We start from the raw sequence: 18,167 nt of genomic DNA on the forward strand, positions 1-18,167 counted from the left end.
TATTTTTATATTATTAGCTTTGTTGAATTCTCGTTCGAGTATTGGTAAATATCAATTTTTTAGATTACTTTTCTTTTTAATCTACGCTATAATATAAAAGGAACTTTTTTTTTTTCCGTGGGAGAACTAACAACGAGTCTACAGTTGTTCAAATGTATTGTGTAGGTTTGTTTTACGGGCTTGGGTTTTCACTTCGAGTAAATACTTTGTAGATGGAATACATATGGCAGGTGTCAGAAATGAAGCAATATTTTACTTGGATGTCTTTTTCCTCTTAGCTAAAGCTGAATACAAGAGGGTCACGGGGAAAATTCTTGCGTGATTTTCGGATTTTCGCGAACGATGCAATGTAAAGTATTGAATACTTATGGGGGCTATGTCTTTTCGAGACTTACATCGCTTCAAATGTTCAACCCTCTATAAGGTTCACCTCCGTAAAAAACGTATTGGTTATTAATTTTACAAATATGGATGTAAATTGGTGCTATTAATACATTTATATTTTTCATTGAAATAATACATTCGTGCAAGGCTGGACAAATCTTCAAATACAATAGAAGTCCATTACAACGATAGCTCACAATCACGGGAGAAATTGTGATCTGTTGTTATGTGTGTGTCTATCTTTAGTATTCCCCCTCACCCTTATTGCTTTTTTTCTTCCTTTTTATTCTTTTTTTTTAACGTGAAAACAAGGCTAGCATATAAAAGGTATATGGCCTATACGTTTAATACAGATCATTCAAATTAACCGCCAGCATCTTGCACGCGAACAGGGGTGAAAAAATGCATTTCTCATCTCATCACACGTTTCTTCTGAACACTCATACAGCGTATGTACAGGGTGTCCCATAAATTCGTAAATAGTTGAAAAATTCATAAAAAATGAAGTAATTGTAAATTTTAATGCGGTTTGCGAAGAAGTTATTTCTTCAAAATTACACCTATTTTTTTTTATACTACAGTCGACACTCGCTATAACGACTGTCCACTATAGCGACCATCCCATTATAACGACCGGTACGACAGGGCCCAAATATTTTCCTATTTCCACCATGTTATTTTTTTATCTAATATAATGACCGTTAAATATTCTATCCATTAAAATGGCCGAATTCCATACGCCCCCCCTCCTTTGTTCCAAAGAAATGGACGAAATCCTTTGCGAGTTTGTGGAAACCTTGACCTTTGATGCTTGCAGGAGAAAGAGTATGAAACATAGATGGTTTAAAGATAAAGCGTTGCCACTTCTACGGCAAGCCCGGTGGTTAACTTTCGCCATATCTCGAAACTGCAAACCAAAGGCGCACTGCGGGCGTGTGAGTCGACTGAATGTTGGTGTTTCTCACTCTTCTCCGTTTCCTTATTCTATTCTGCTATAATCTCACATGGTGACAAGTTTTTTATCCTATTTAAAATTTTATAGCGCAATTTGAAGAAAATTTTTTCTGCATGTAGTAAAAAAATATTCGTAAGCGCGATGTACATATTGCATTATGTATTTAGTTTAATTTTTTTTTTCAGTCAGATACATTTTCCTTGCAACATTATAACAAAATGGAAGGATTATCTTTGTTCCGTCAGTAGAATATACAGTTTTAAGAAGATAAATTTTATGACTTTTTTAAACGTGCGATATAACGACATCCCAATATAACGTCCGTTTTCCGGGGATCGAAGGGAGGAGTCGTTATAATGACGATATATAGATCATATACAGGGTGATCAGCGAATAAGACCTTATTTCAAAATTAAATATCTCTACAACAAAGATCAATAGAATTATGCGGTAAACGGTACGTTTATTAGCAAAACTGTAAGAATGTTGTACAGAAATTTCGAAAATTTCGTTTGTTTTTTTTTAATTTTTTAAAATTTAAAAAAAAAAAAAAGACTGGAGGTTTTGGGGTTCCGAAAATCCTTATTTGTGTGAAAATTTAGTTTTTTTTTTAATTTTTTAAAATTAAAAAAAAACAACAAACCTGGAGATTTTGGGGTTCCGAAAATCCTCATTTGTGTGAACAGAAACCACTGCATTCGCCTAAAGTTACTGCATGAGCTGCGGTATGCGCCAGAGGCATTATCGGCCCCTTCTTCGTGCGAGAAACGATTACTACTGAACGTTACGTTACAATTTTGGAACAATTTGTCAGCACACATGGCACATACCGCAGCCCATGCAGTAACTTTAGGCGAATGCAGTGGTTTCTGTTCACACAAATGAGGATTTTCGGAACCTCAAAATCTCCAGGTTTGTTGTTTTTTTTTTAAATTTTAAAAAATTAAAAAAAAAACTAAATTTTCGAAATTTCTGTACAACATTCTTACAGTTTTGCTAATAAACGTACCGTTTACCGCATAATTCTATTGATCTTTGTTGTAGAGATATTTAATTTTGAAATAAGGGCTTATTCGCTGATCACCCTGTATATACACATACACAGATTTATTTTCTCTTTTTTTCCCCCTCTCGTTATTATTTGCACCGACAAAGATGTAATAATTATTTTCGAGGCAAGTGAACTAGCTTAGCTCCAAAATATTGTGTGGGGCTTAACTAATCAAATAAAAAATTATCTTATCTGTCTAAAAAGTTGACGACAGAAAGCGCTACACGAAAGCAAATCGGGAGTTATTGGGTCTAATCATTGATTATTAATCATTTTTGTCGCACCGCGAGGATTTTCTTCACACAAGGGCTAATTAGACCGGGACCTAGAATTTATTGCCGTTTCGAACAGTGTCGTTTGGCATTTTGTCTCTTTTTATACTCGCTTGGGGGTTTGATGCATCAACATCTCGATGTGAAACTCACTGAGGTAGCGATCTTTTTCGGCGTCAGGAAAGTTTCTGACAAAAACGAATCAAGTATCGAACTCTAAATATTCTTTGGTAATTTAGGAGTATCTTGTAGACCTTGGCTACCGTGTCCTTATTGGACCTGAACCTTTCTTCAATCTCTTCTACGTCGGAAAAATTTGTAAAGCTTCAGTCGGTGATTCGTGGCTGAAATAAAGAAACTTCATCGATAGTGCTTTATCCATCAATGGTCGAGATCACAATGAAAATCTTATGACGCACCAATAACATGAAAATTCAGAAATGAATTGTGAATCGTACGCCCCCGCATTTCATAAGAATCTGATTTCCAGTGATTAACTTTTGTGCAGCGCTTTCTATCAACAAAAATTCGAAGTATTTTTTTTTTTTTCCGTACCAAAAAAACTTCCTCTCCGTGAGAATAGCATTTTTCGTAAATTGTACCTCGAATGCACCAATTCCACCAAGTTTTTAAATTTTGAAGTATTTACAAGTTTATGGGACACCCAGTACTTCCAAACAAAATATTAATAAAAATAATGTTACATCACTTTGCCATTAACAATGACTTTTACAAAATTTTCCAGACCAATTCCTTTAAAGCAACAGTAATTCATAAATTTACTGAATTTCTTTTCAAGAGGAAAAATGCATGAAAAATTCAGCTGAAAACTTTGATAACTTTTGTTCGCAACCAAAATCGATTAATTAGTCTTTGCTGGATCTGTCTGGATTCGATATCGGTATCAGAGAACAATGGCGCCATCGAATCATAACCTTTTCCCATGGTATTTTCGGGCAATCCGAAAACTAATCGATTTTCAACGCCATCCGCGTGGCAGAAACATCGAATACGTATCTTCACAAAAGATAATGAGAAAATAGATGTTACGAACGGTAATCGTTATGGTTTCACAAAAAATGTGAAAAAACAACAATGACGGAAAATGACAGCTGAATAAGCAAGTATCAACAGCAGCAGCAACAACAAAAATCATGGAAACCATCATTCATTACATCGTGGCTGTTCCCATAATACTAGAGATTCCGTATATTTATGAGTTATTTATAGGGAAAAGAAAAGTTCCCTTCACCTTGTAAAAATGAACAGCAGAGAAATTCCATTGACAAAAATAACCGTAGATAATATCTGTTGGCATCCAGAAGATTCTTCCTCCGTTAGAGAAAAGACCGGGGGGGGGGGGGAAGTGCATTCTCTGGTGTATTTGAAAATCAACGGATAATTATGACAAGCGCTACTCGGAGTCTACAAGACGAGACAAGACACGATGGAATTTGGTGTTTTATACAAACTCGTTAATTCCCGTTTCTTCTTCCAATCTCACTTTCCGGGAAAACAACCAGAACCAAATCCAATTTTTTTTTTTTTAGTGAGTGAAAATGAGATTTGCTTTACCTCGAGGCGTTTAAGGTAATTAAAATATGAGAGAGTGCTACACACACACACACACATTCTGTGGCATTTTAAAACTTTGAGAAACATTTAACTGTGAATGTACAGGGTGCATAGCTATCAGCACGCACCCCAAATTACTGGCGAACCGTAGATCCTAGAGGTATACTTCCAATTAGGAAAAGTACTCAAATAACGTGTAGTCCTCAGATACATCATTCATATTGCAAGGGGTTGTAGAGTTATTAAAAAATTACTTTTTATACGGACACTCAGTACTCAAAGGGAAGAATGGGTTATAGTTTATAAGTTTAATTAATAAGTCGTCGAAGGAGAAAGATTTAGTTAGAAGTACTTGAACTGGTTTCTATACCACTTTCTCCATATAAACACAGTAGAATTGTCTCATATCACGTGACATATCCAAGTCCATTCTCCTCATGGTAATTTATGATATACAAAAAAGTGTTATTTTGGAAGAGTGTTTTTTCTCAAATCTTTTGAGAAAAAACATTTTTCACCTTTCCCAAGGTATGAATGACTTGGTATTTTAGAATAAATTCTCGTACACTGGTACCTCATAATTTAGTGATGGACAGATGGCTGAACCAAAAGGTCGATAAAGGTGAAAGTTCAACCATCTATAGATAAACTTTTGTAAGAAAACTGAACTCTTTCAAAGAGTTCATATAGAAAAACTCCATTAATGTCCGCTATGGGATACTTAACAGTTAATCTTTGGTCTTAAAACTATTTCCATAACATTCTCGTTTTATAACAGCTGTTGTGGGTGAACACACAAGTCTGTATGGAAAACAAGCTATTAATTTTAAAAAAAAAAGTCTTACCTCTAAAGTAGAAAGTGAAGTATTCGTTCAGCCGATTCCTTAGTCCTTCCATAACTTCCCCGTTTATAGTTTCGAGATGATTGTACGAAACGTCCAGGACCGTCATCACCGGAACGTTGCTGAATAAATTGCCCGGTAGCGATTTAAGCAAATTGTTGTTGAGATACAGAGCCGACAGATGGTTGAGTCCGTCGAAAGCCCTCGGACTTATGTAATGGATCCTGTTGCTCTTCAGGTTCAACTCTCTGAGCTTCGGCATCGCCTGGAACACGTTGTCGTTGATGACGCTGAGGTGATTGTTGTAAAGATCCAGTCGCGAAAGGTACCGCAACCCACGGAAGGTGTGTTCCGTTAGGTCTGTGATGCTGTTCCTCCAAAGCTCGAGTTCCTTCAGATTGTGCAGGTTGCAGAAAGCGCAACCCTCGATCCTCGATATGTTGTTCGCGTCCAGGAAAAGAAGCTCCAGCTCGTCCAAGTCGTTAAACGTATCCGCGAGTATTTCGGTCAACAGATTGTCGCTCAGCGTCAATTTCTGCAGCTTCGGTAAATTTGATATCGAAAGCCTCTCTAGTGACGTCAACTCGTTCCGATCTAACCACAGTTCTTTCAGTTTTGGCATGTTTGATATATCCCCCGATTCCAGGACAGCGATGTTGCCTTCCTGTATTGTTAGCGTCTCAACGGACGGGAGACTCTGCAGGACCCGAGTTGGCACATACGTCAGCTGATACGGCTGCCGCGACCTGAATGTCAGGGCCACGGTATTGTCGTGTTGTATAAAAGATCCCCATACTTCGTGGACCCTGTCTATCGGTCCATACACGAAGCAGGTAATCTCTATCTGGTCTTTCGAAATGGGATCACAGTTACAGAACATTGAAACATTCACTGATGGCTCGCAGACGTCGGCCGCGGTCGATGGTTGCACTTTCCATATGAGGGCTATGAGCACGAGTAGGCTGACGTACCTTAGCATGATTGATCTGATCCTGCGGAGAAAGGAAAGAAAAAAATAGATGAAAAACTTATACATAACCACAAGTCAGTGATTCTCAAAATGTGTGTCATGGCTCTCAGAAGGGTCGCCAAACTTCGCTTCGGAAATCGTGCCGAGATGAGGATATTGATGCGCGTTTACATAGTAGGAATTGATCGACTGTCGCACAAATGTTACTGACAGGAGAACATCGAGGGTATATGACATGTCGGGCAGGAAAGCAGCGAGTCGCTAAAGCAAAAGAGCTATGCAATAAATGGTCGACCATGAGGTAAATGGTGAGGTGACAGGCATAGGTAAAATGTACGGTAAAAAGGACGTAGGTAAGGCTCATTTGCACCTCCTGACCTAACTCGAAAGCCATTCGGTTAATCTCTCCCGAAGGCAAGACGCTACAGTCCCGACAGCACAGATCTGACAAGGAGAAACGTGTACAGGTTCCGAATTGATAGTCAGACTGCCGATTAGAGATATGGAGCCAATATCATATTTTCTCCATATGCGTCCTATCCATTCGAGGTACAAATTCTATACCTTGAGGGTAAACATGTGGACAACAGTCCGTGCTTTTCCCATCTCGTCCCTCTTCGGGGCAATGGCTGAAATTGCTAGTTAGCAATAGAACCGGGATCTTGTTCTGTTCAAAAGTCAACGTGCTTTTGCTTTGATCACGGTATCAGCATCCCACTGCAGGAACTCCTCAGGTCAAGCGTACCAGAGACCACCAGTATCCTGGGGCATATTAACAAACATTACATCCATACAAGTAAGTAGAAAATTTAGATTCCGTATTTGTGACGAAATTACATCCTTTTAGTGGAGTTCTTGGCGAAATCCACAATGAGCCACACGAGAGAAGTGAAAAGAACGATGAGCAAAAGGGGGTTGGAATAGTCATTTCTACCTTCGTCTCAAAATTTGCTAATAACATCGTCAATGGTGACATGTATTGCTACCTTCTCCATACTGATTTCGACCAATCACGAGAATCTATATTTTCTGTTTACTCATATGAACTTAGATTTCCCTCTTCGCCGCTGCATTGGCCATAGTGACGGACACGCACGGGCTCGAACACCACCGTCACTACAGTCGTGGTCGGCTGAAGTTTGTTTTCTGTGGTTCCCAACTTCGTGGAGCAAATGCAGGCAAATCTCCCCGTTAAAAAGTGTCGCCGCAGAGAGCAACAGGCCTACAACGAACAATTATTGCCATCACACTTCAGTCATAGTTAGAAAAATTGATGGAAGATGGCAACGCGACACAGAACATGCATTACACAGAAAAAACTCGTACGAGAAAAAAAACTAAACTTCGGAGAGAAATATGGGCGAGGTGCATGCGTGATTTAGTAGTTTTTATTCTTCCCTAGATGCTTTTGGTGACAAATTTGGACCATCTGCACTTGAAGTATGTGCGATAAATCACAAAAACTGGTTTCCCTGTTTGCATTTTAAAAGGAGGAAGGATGAGTGCAGTAGATATATTTTTCGCAATTTTGGAGAAACATAATCCGTCACGCGGGAAAAATAAATAGTTACACACCTTCCCAAAGAAAGACAATAAAAGGGGGGGTGCTGACGTGAACAGGGAGGGAAACGAACTTTCTTTCATAGGGTTCCAATGCAGCTTCACGATGAGAAAATAAAGAAAACAGGGAAAACTGGAGTGAGATATCTCGTCCCTAACCATTAAGGAGTTAAATATCATCCTACCCGTTTTTTTTTTCTCTATAAATGTGGCTTCATGTGAACCCTGACCTAAGTGATAGCTATAATAAAACAGCCGTCTATAAATGATGGCTAAGGAAGGAAAAATCATTCAGTAAACGATTTTAAGGCAAACGAGCCACGTGTACGAAAAGTTTGAGAACCACTGCCACTGGTCGTTATTTCAATATTGTTATTCAGCTCGGAAAAAAAAAATACTGAAACGATAAAAAAAAAAACGTAAAATTCAATAATTCAACTTCATAAATTTTTATAGAAATATGAAACAGACAAGATGATACATATTTCCTTCCAAGACCTTTATAGAACTGGGAGAAAAAAAATACTTCAGAATATTCTAAATTCATGCCGCACGCACATAAAGGAAATGTTACATCCACCACAAGGAACGTTAAATAAGGCATCAAAATGTCAAACTGTTCGTCGACGTCGTGTCACGATCCACATTTCCACCATGATTGATTCTTTTTCCACTTCCACGCGTGGATATACATTTTAGTTCCTGTATATATATATATATACTATAATATAGTTCCACCAACGACCAAACATTTCACTTTATTTTATGCGATGTAAAAACAGAAAATAAATATCAGAGGGGGCTTCAGAGACGACGATGCAAAATTCAGAGAATTGCATCTTTCCTCACATCGCTTTTTGTGAAAATAGACGAAAGGCCTTCGTTAAATATTTCATTCACTTTAGAAAGAAGTTTTTTTTCGCATTTACGAAGATGAACTACCATCAAAAAAATACTCGTTTTTCCTCACAAAAACCCGATAGAATCCAATATCTATACCTTTCATAAGGAAACGAGATTTTTCCCCGAATACACAGTAAAGATCTTTACAAGAAAATATCAGAACTTATCACATGCATATATATCAATTTCAAAATTAATCATGAAGATCAAAGTATATTTTCCAGCATTGATTCAAACTACATCGGGAAAAAAAATGCTGTTTAATAGGAGGATTTGAACAGAAATTAATTGCTTTAAGGCAACAAAGGAAATAATTATGGGATTTTTCAATTTTAAAAAAAAAAAATCATTAGGCAGCTCAAAGAGGATTTAGAATAGTAAAATATTTGTTGTATACTTGGAGAAAATCGTAGAAATATTTATTTTTTTAGGAAAGAGTTTTTACAAATTACACAAAAGAGCATTTAAACTAGGAAATGAACGACTTAATTACAATTACTCAAAAATAACGGAAAAAATCCCAAATTTCAGTCTCCAATTATGTTTTCTCTAAATTTCAAATGACTAATTAAATACAAAGGGAGGATTTGTAATTGGCTGTTTTGTTTTCAAAATTTATTGCGTTTTTTTGAATACTTTTTTTAAGTTAGAATTTTGGAAAAAAAACACATTCATGAATAATTATAACAATTAAATTTGAACTTTAATAAGAGAACAGTTTTCTTTTAAAAATAAATGATACTTATATTTCTCAATGTATCGTTCGATAGAAATTATTGTATTGCTTTGATACTCACGAGAAAATTAATGTCGGATTCATATACACCATGTAGCCGTAAGTCTTGTAGTTCAGATATTTTTTCTCAAATTCCTAGAAAAATACTAGGTTGGTTTTTTTTTTAATTTTGACCAAGTAAGCATAATACTTTTACGAAGGTTTTTAAATGATGGCTGATGCGAAGATGAATTTAGGAAAGAAAGAAAATTTAACTACCCCCGCGGGGAATCAAACCCATGTCCTCTCACTTGCCGGGGAAGCGCCCTAGACCAGTGTTTATCAACTACCGGGCCCTGACATCAGTCAAACCGGGCCGTGTATGATTCACAGTTTCAATTTTCTCCATTTGTTGTTGATTAGTTGTGTGGATGACTGGGCGTTCCAATAACAAAAAACAAATCAACCGGGCCGCGGGCTCCCAAAGTTTGAGAACCACTGCCATAGACCACTAAACTACAAAAGGCAAACGAATCTCAATCTTTTCTTAGAGCTTGTGTGCACTGAGCTGGACCGTCATCACAGGTTTCCAACTGGGGTTCCGTGACAGCTTCTTTGGGGGTTACACATGATCAAACGCGACGGAACCCTTAAAAATCCTGCATTCCGGAGAGCTTTTCAAAGAAAAAAAACTTCCTTGTTACCGGTATTTGCAAAGCTGTTCTTTGTTTTGAATTTTAATGAAGTAGTGGCGTTTAAAAAAAAAATCCAGACCACTTGGATGACTTACCGAGAGAATGCGAAAGCATGTGAGTGACCAAAAGGATGACCTGGTGAGCAAAGGAAATAAACAGTGATCTAGAAGGTGTGAAAGCATGTGAACGACCAAAAGAGTGACTTGAATGGCGGCAAAATTTTTATATATGACATGAATGTCGCTCTCCACTTGTTAATACAAGATATACGGAAGACTGGATGTTGTGAAAATATTTATTATTTGAGATGTTAATTTTTTAAGGAAGGAAAAAACTCATCTCTGCCTCTACCGGGAGTCGAACCCGGGTCCCTCGAATTTTTATAGCCCACAGGCCGCAATTCAGAAAAACTCGCTTCCCGAAGAAGCCTCAAGCAAAGCCATCGTCGGAGGACCCTAAAATTATGTGGTCCTTGTTAATTGCTCGTATTTCCACTTAAAAAAATGAGGCATTTGCCAAAGCGGCACCTGCTATTTGTTATAGTACCTGATCCCATTATCGTGGAGTGCTTCCTAGGAACAATAATTCTTCATTGTCGATGTAGTGGCGCCATCACTTGTAAACATATGTAAGGAACATAGCCAAACATAAGCACGCATTCGTCCTCATGTCCAAGTTTCGGAACTTCTGGTAACCCTACTTCCTCTCTTAGCTCTTTTGCCGGGTGAGCGCCCTAGACCCACTAAACTACAAAGGCAATGAATATCAATGTTTTCTTAGAGCTCGCGCTCACTGAACGGGACCGAACATGGACAGTCGGGCCAAAGCTACCAATTAGTGAGAGGACGTGGTTTCGATTCCCCGCAAAGGCAGTTGAATTCTCTTTCTTTCCTAAATTAATCTTCGCATCAGCTAGCTTTCAAAACCTTCGTATGGATAGCGGAGAGAGTGACGTATTTCTCCGATAATACTTTTACCCACGTTTTCCAGTGCAGATTCTATCAAGTTACGGGAAGGTTATCACAAGTGCATTTAGGGGACCAACGAGAAATTAAATAAGAAAAAAAATATTTTTGAACCGTATAATTAAAGGCTGAAAATTATTTGTAACTATCACAATATATTGCTTGTTTTTGTGCTGGTTTCATGAAAATAGAATGCACCAGACATCCAACAAATGGTAAATAATTTAAAAATTCATAAGAATTGGTGGAATTGGTTAACTTGAATGCGGTTTGCGTAAAAGTTATTCTCACGAAGGAAATTTTATTTTTTATTTTTAATTGTATTTTATTTAGTTTATTTTTGCAGAAAAAAAAAATCAGCTCAAATTTTTGTCGATAGAGGGTGCTGCACAAGTATCGAGCAAGATTTGTGGGACTCCAACCTTTCTTCAATCTCTCCTCTTTCCGAAATATTCGTAAAGCTTCAGCCGATGATTCTTGGCCGAGGTAAAACAATTTTACAAGCAGCGCTTTATCCACCAATGTCTGCATCACAATACAAACCTCGTGTAAGCGCCTGAACAGGAAAATTCGGAAACGAGCTGTTAATCGTACACCGGATATGCATATTTATAGTGATTTCATTTTGGGCAGTGCCCCCTATCGACAGACAAAAATTATAACTAATTTTTTTCTGTATAAAAAAAAAGGCTCGTCAGAATTTTTTGGCAAACCACATTCAAATTTACCAATTTCTTCTGAATTGGAAAAACTTTCGCCGAATTTATCGGACACTGTTTATCCACACGGATATATTGTTTGGGATAATGTCTCTCACAAGCACTCCAGAGAAACGAGATGACAAAACACGTTAAACGGAGAGCGACCTACAAATAAGATCTCGTATCTTTTCAAGAAAACAAACTGCTCGCACTTCTCTGCTGGTGGTGCCACTATATAGGCAAAAGAAACCTTCCAGAAAAACCTCGACGATTCGCGCGTTATCTTTACACTTCTTTTGGCGCTTATTACATCACCAAATCATCCCACAGCCACCAGTTTGTTGCCAACTTGGCGATACTTACAGAGAGGTGCAATAATGGCTATTTACAGGCGAAAAATGGCATAATTAATATATATATAATTACTATTTACATAATTTTCTCGTAACAATTTTAATGTTTCTTCAAAAACTACAATTTTTTACATCACATGTATTTTGCTGAAAACATGCGAAGTGTTCAACTAAATTTTACGAAACTTTACATAGAAAGTTTAAAATTATACATTAGACAGGTATTTTACTGAATTTAAAGTGAAACAATTTGGGTGATCGATTACCTTGAACGTGAATCAGTTTCTGTAGCGCGCTGGACTTACGAAAGTGTAATATCAGATGAGAAATGAGCATGTAAAGGAAATGAATTTTGCGAACGCACGCACAGAAAATATATTTTTTTTTCATAATTTGGTTACCAAATATATGCGTGAGGGGGGGGGGGGGGGGGGAACTTATATATTTCCAACTGAATGTCGGGAAAATTAAGAGATATATTGACGATATAGTAAGCAGTAATTTAAGTTAATTACTAAAAGTAGCTAACGAAAAGTGGAGAAAAAACAAAGTTCTATTGAGAACATAAATATCACATCGCCATGCTAATTCATCGAGTGGGTAGAAACCAATTTTCGACAAGGATATTTTCCATTCTAAAAGATATTAGAAAAGACTTTTTTCTCTGTTTTGTTTCATATCCATCCGAATAACATGGCACATATTTAGAGGTCATAAAAGGCTTTTTATTTATTATTTTTTTTATGCATCGAATTTCCTGTTTCAGTTCAAGAGAGTCGAAGCCATCGCCACATACTTGATGCAAGAAAGTGATGAAGTGTTCCGTTTAAGCTCGTTATTGATGTCTCTCGCGTGGGCATTTAATAACAGTTTTTCTCCAAGCGGCCACTTTCTATCATGCTAGTATGTATTTTGAAATGGAACGCCGAGACCAGCAAAAACTTGAAACAATCCCGTTGTGTTCTTTTATTTCCTCTTTCTCTCTTTTTTTGTGTAATGAATCCATTTACATGTTTTACGAAATTGATGGGAGGCATCCAGTCATTGCTGTATCATATATCCCAGGCAATTTCTTTTTACGATTATTACCCGTTGATTCTCTTTAAATGTCACAAACATGAGCGTTATGCCACCTGCTAAACAGTTTAAAAAGTGCTTATGACCACGATTTATATTTCGGGACTTTTCGAATTTCTATAATAAAAGAAGCTTATGCTGTTATAGATATTTAAAATAATATTTCATGATAAGCGGATTGTGATTCTGGTCCGAATATGAGTCACGTTCGAGATCTAACGCAGATATAAAAACTAAAATGAGGCCACCTGCTTCCGCTGAGATATTTCACCTTATTTGGATGCGCATTATTTTGTGACATCATTACTCATTGCAATACGTTTACTTTGGAAAAACTGTTCTTTTGGTCACGGATCCGATTTTCCGATATCGTTGCCGTCACGTCCATCATTTTTTGATGCTTTGTTAACTCTAATATGTCTTATACCCCGTTTATGCCCGCACTTTGAATTCGTTTTCGATATTGGGCTATTTTGTTGAAATTGCACAATTAAGAAAGTTCCAAGAGGTTTTTTTCATCATATCAACCGGAAGTATGACATTGCACAACAAAACACAAATATCCACAAGATATAATTTGTAGCTTTTGCACAAGATATTATACTATGTGCAATATTTCTGTGCATTTTCGTGACAATAGCACGTGTATTCACGAAGATATGTTTTCTTTAAAAATTCCAATTTGCATTGCATTGCATTTTTTTGCTTATAACATGCGAATTTTTCAACCAATTTTCATGAAATTCACAGAAAATCTGGCACTATATAAGAAATACCATGTATAATAATTTGAAATTTGGTAATTCCTTATTCAATGCGATACGATTAACACTCTTCAGCAAGTAATTTTTTATTGCTCATGTGCAGAAAATATCTATTTTGCTTTTTAAATAATTTGGTTGCCAGATATATAATGCAACTTATATAAAAATTCCAGTTGAATGTCGTGAAAATTCAGAAATATATACGCGATATCGGGAACTGTAATTGAAGTTACTGGCTTAGAGAGAGAGAGTACCCGAATGATATATTTTCCACAAATTAGTATTTCGATTATTTTCTGTCATTTGATTATTTCATTCAGTTTCCTCATTTTGGCAAATAAAGTTTCCAGTGAATCTTCGGTGAGTTCTATAACAAGTGGATGAAAACTCCGCATGGCATAAGCAAAAACATGATGAAAAATGGAATTTTTATTGAAAACATTTATATTTTCGTGAACGTACTATTCACACGAAAATGCACACAACTATTGTACAAAGTAAGTGCAATATTTTGTGAAAGTTACAAGCCATTTATCATACAGGGTTGATCAAAAACTTTTCTTTCTTATGTAATTTATTCATGGTTTCTCTCCCCCCCCCCCCCAAATGCACTCGTGACTAAATTTTGAGTGAAATTGTGACTACAAACAGTGTTTACATGACCAAAATTTCAGATCGATTTTCCCGATATTTTTCTATAAATTCGAAAAATGTCTAAACTCCAAAAAAAGCAAAAAAACTGACTTTTTGGAAATATAGTACACTATACAAAGCCAAATCCTCGCTGTACTCGAATGAGTACAGTGAGTACAAATGGGTTAAAATGATTTAGTCATAAACTTAAGAGAGAAATGTTATTTTCTCTCAGACCACAAAACATCAAGGAAAAAGGCTTTGTGGATACTAACTAATGCTGATACGAATTTTGAAAAGTGCTTAGTCTCTGTCGAGAATTGAACCCTGGACCTCTTTCTTTATAACAGGCAACACTAGCAAGTTGCGTTGAGAAGGGCATCGTTTCTCAACCAGTGAACCGCGGATGTGTTGCAGGTGATCCAGAGGCATACTTGATAATTTAATTCCAACTGAGCGAAAAATTATTCAATTTTATGTAGCTCAGTGTGATAGCCTAACCTATTAAAATACAAAACCAAGGTGAATACAAAATACAAAACCTTCACAACCAAGGTTGCCATGTTTTAACGAGAAAAATACGAGAATTAGGAATCTAAAAAGTAGCAAAATTTACGGGATATATTTCCAGTTGTCTATAGCATAGTTTCCCAACCTTTTTTGTCCCATCGCCCCCTTCATCAGAATTTTTTTTCTCCCATCGCCCCCAACGCAATCTAACCCATAGAAAGCCTATGTTATACTCGAAGCTTCTACAGCCCCCTGGAACATTCCATCGCCCTCCAGGGGGCATTAACGCCCACGCTCGGGAGCTCTAGAGTAACATTGTCATAAGTCGGAAAAATCACCAATTAGAGTGCTAAAAATGGGAGGGGGTAGGAGTATTGGACGGGAAATAAATTGCTACTGGAAATCACACTGAATTGAATTGTAGTTGACGAAAACGTTGAAACATGACAAATATGCCAGATGATTCGTATTTATCACCATAATTATCATAATGAAAATTATCTACTGCCACAGTTACAGAAACGTAACAAATTCTAATTTAAAAAATTTCCTCTAAGCTAATAATACAGAATATCTCGTAAAATACTGGTCATATGGCCACTCCCCTCATGCTATAAAATGGCGATCCGTCAAATCGTTTGAGACGTTTTACCGTGGACCGTGGGTTCAGGAAGGTTAAGAACCGTTGGACTAGAGACCATAATAGCCTACCACCGCCCTTCCAAGGCTGAAATTAGCTGTAAGCTCGCAGGTGGCGACAGCGTACAGAGATTTTCTCAGTCTACAACACTTCAAAGAAAGAGATTTTCTGGTTATTTATAACGGCGTTAAGAGTACCTAGAACTTCTCTTTTCTTTATTTTACGAAGACAATGCTTAAAAAAATTGACGCTTTCGATACCATAAAATGTTGTATAAACATTTTCTTCGAGCATGACTACCCGTTGCTTGTGCGAAACGTTGCAAGTGTTATTTTTGAATCACCAAATAAAAAGTTATACAGTCGGCCTCGCTTAAATGGATAAAATCCTCAGGCATCAAAATTTCTCCCATAGACAATGTTGAAGTTCCCCACTTAATATGATAATTTAAACTACTTTTTCCCCGTCTGGCTACGGAAATCGCGGCCATACATAGCGGTGGTACCTACGACGGCATATGCCGTCATGCAGATTCTCGGTCTTTATCACTTGGGACTTGTACAGCTGCTGCCAACTGCACAGACATCCTTCTACGTTATTTCGCCACTAGATGGAATTGAAGAATTATATTTCAAGGTCTAGGGTTGTTATCGCCATTATCTTCGCCATGCTCTGCAATGCTGCATCCTCAAGCATGTTTTTATTATGTATTCTACCATAATTTTTTTTCCTTGTACGTTACTAACTATAAGATTTAAATGTCATTTTATAAATTTCAATAAATTTTTTTTAACATGAATTACTGAGAAATATTTTCTTGCATTCATTTTGAACCTGAACAACCCATACTGTCATTGCATTTAATTAAACATGCAATATTTCTATTTAGAAAACCAATTGATTTTACTAATTAACTTTTATTATTACGACGATTTTAAATATAGAGCAAAGAAAATCAGCTTTTATGAAAAAATCAGTCAAAAAATGCATTTTAATAGATTCTAAATTCTAAAAAAATTGGGGGGAAAGCGTGCTCATCTTTAGGTTAATATAAATACATTTGAGAATAAGTACTGACCTCCAAGTATTCAAGCTGTCTTCAATACGTACATTCAATTAATTTACTTTCGTTCTCTGTTGAGGCAATAGAGGTCGCTAACTTTCTTGATGAAAATTAAAAATCTTCGGTATTGTGACCATTGTAACTTCCCCATTTCATGTTTGAGTTCTGGTTTATTCCAGAAGCTTTATGAATATTGATCCTTCATCAGTTTTTGAATATATAAACTGTGCTGACGTTGTAAAATGGCAATTGAATTGTTGCCCGCATAATCGGATATCGTATGCTGGAATCGTTGATATCCGATTAAGCGGGACCGACTGTATTTCTACTAGCATGCCTGTATTAGTCTGATTATAAATATAGCGCATCAGCATGATGAGGTCATTGAAATCAGAGCCGTCCTGGTCAGACGCGGGGCCACAGGTGTCCTTTTATAATCCCGATTTTAAACATTCTGGGAAAATTGAAACACGGCATATCCAAAAAAAAAAAAATCATTTATTATAGCAAAATGTACATGAATGCTGAAAAATTTCCATGAAAAATAATATAGACACAATTAAATTTAAATTATCAAAAATATTTAATGAAAATTTCTTACAGAAAAAAATTTTAAATTGATGAAAGAAATAATTTTCAAAACCAATTTAAAAATTGGGGGGGGGGGGGCTCTTATGAAAGAAATCGTCTGAGAACTTAAAAAATGATTAGCAGAGATAATTACAGCACCCATAAAAATTCGAAAAAATGAAACAGATACTTCAAGAATTGATGAAATTTCAGAATTCCAGAATCGATGAAACGTCTGAATTGAAGAATTGATGGAATTTCTGAATTTCTGAATTGATGAAATTGAAGAATTGATGAAATTGAAGAATTGATGAAATTGAAGAATTGATGGAATTGAAGAATTGATGGAATTGAAGAATTTCTGAATTGATGAAATTGAAGAATTGATGGAATTTCTGAATTGATGGAATTTCTGAATTTCTGAACTGATGGAAATGAAGAATTGATGAAATTTCAGAATTCCAGAATCGATGAAACGTCTGAATTGAAGAATGGATGGAATTTCTGAATTGATGGAATTGAAGAATTGATGAAATTTCTGAATTTCTGAATTGATGAAATTTCTGAATTTCTGAATTGATGAAATTTCTGAATTTCTGAAATTTCTGAATTTCTGAATTGATGAAATTTCTGAATTTCTGAATTGATGAAATTTCTGAATTGATGGAATTTCTGAATTGATGGAATTGAAGAATTAATGAAATTTCTGAATTTCTGAATTGATGAAGTTTCTGAATTTCTGAATTGATGAAGTTTCTGAATTGAAGAATTGATGAAATTTCTGAATTGAAGAATTGATGAAATTTCTGAATTGAAGAATTGATGAAATTTCTGAATTGAAGAACTGATAAAAATTCAGAATTTACGAAAGAAATTACCATTGCCGTAACTGCAGTGCCTCCAAAAACACGGGCCCCAGTGCGACCGCACCAGTCGCACACCCCTAAGGGAGGCTTTGACTGAAACGAC

At 36.4% G+C, this 18,167-nt stretch overlaps 1 protein-coding gene across 1 annotated transcript in view; it reads right to left on the bottom strand.

The window, feature by feature from the left end:
* LOC149075783 (uncharacterized) overlaps positions 1 to 18,167 on the bottom strand; it is a 76,421-nt gene that overhangs the window by 16,641 nt on the left and 41,613 nt on the right. Inside the window, exon 2 of the mRNA XM_089243292.1 lies at positions 5,083 to 6,071. Within this exon, the coding sequence (XP_089099418.1) occupies positions 5,083 to 6,058 (976 nt within the window). The 5' untranslated portion in view covers positions 6,059 to 6,071. The remainder of the gene's footprint in view (positions 1 to 5,082; positions 6,072 to 18,167) is intronic.

This window comes from Pholcus phalangioides, unplaced genomic scaffold (genome assembly GCF_987345545.1).
Source record: "Pholcus phalangioides strain wild (caught in Gottingen) unplaced genomic scaffold, Ppha-v1.0 ptg000015l_1, whole genome shotgun sequence".
Lineage (NCBI taxonomy): Eukaryota > Metazoa > Arthropoda > Arachnida > Araneae > Pholcidae > Pholcus > Pholcus phalangioides.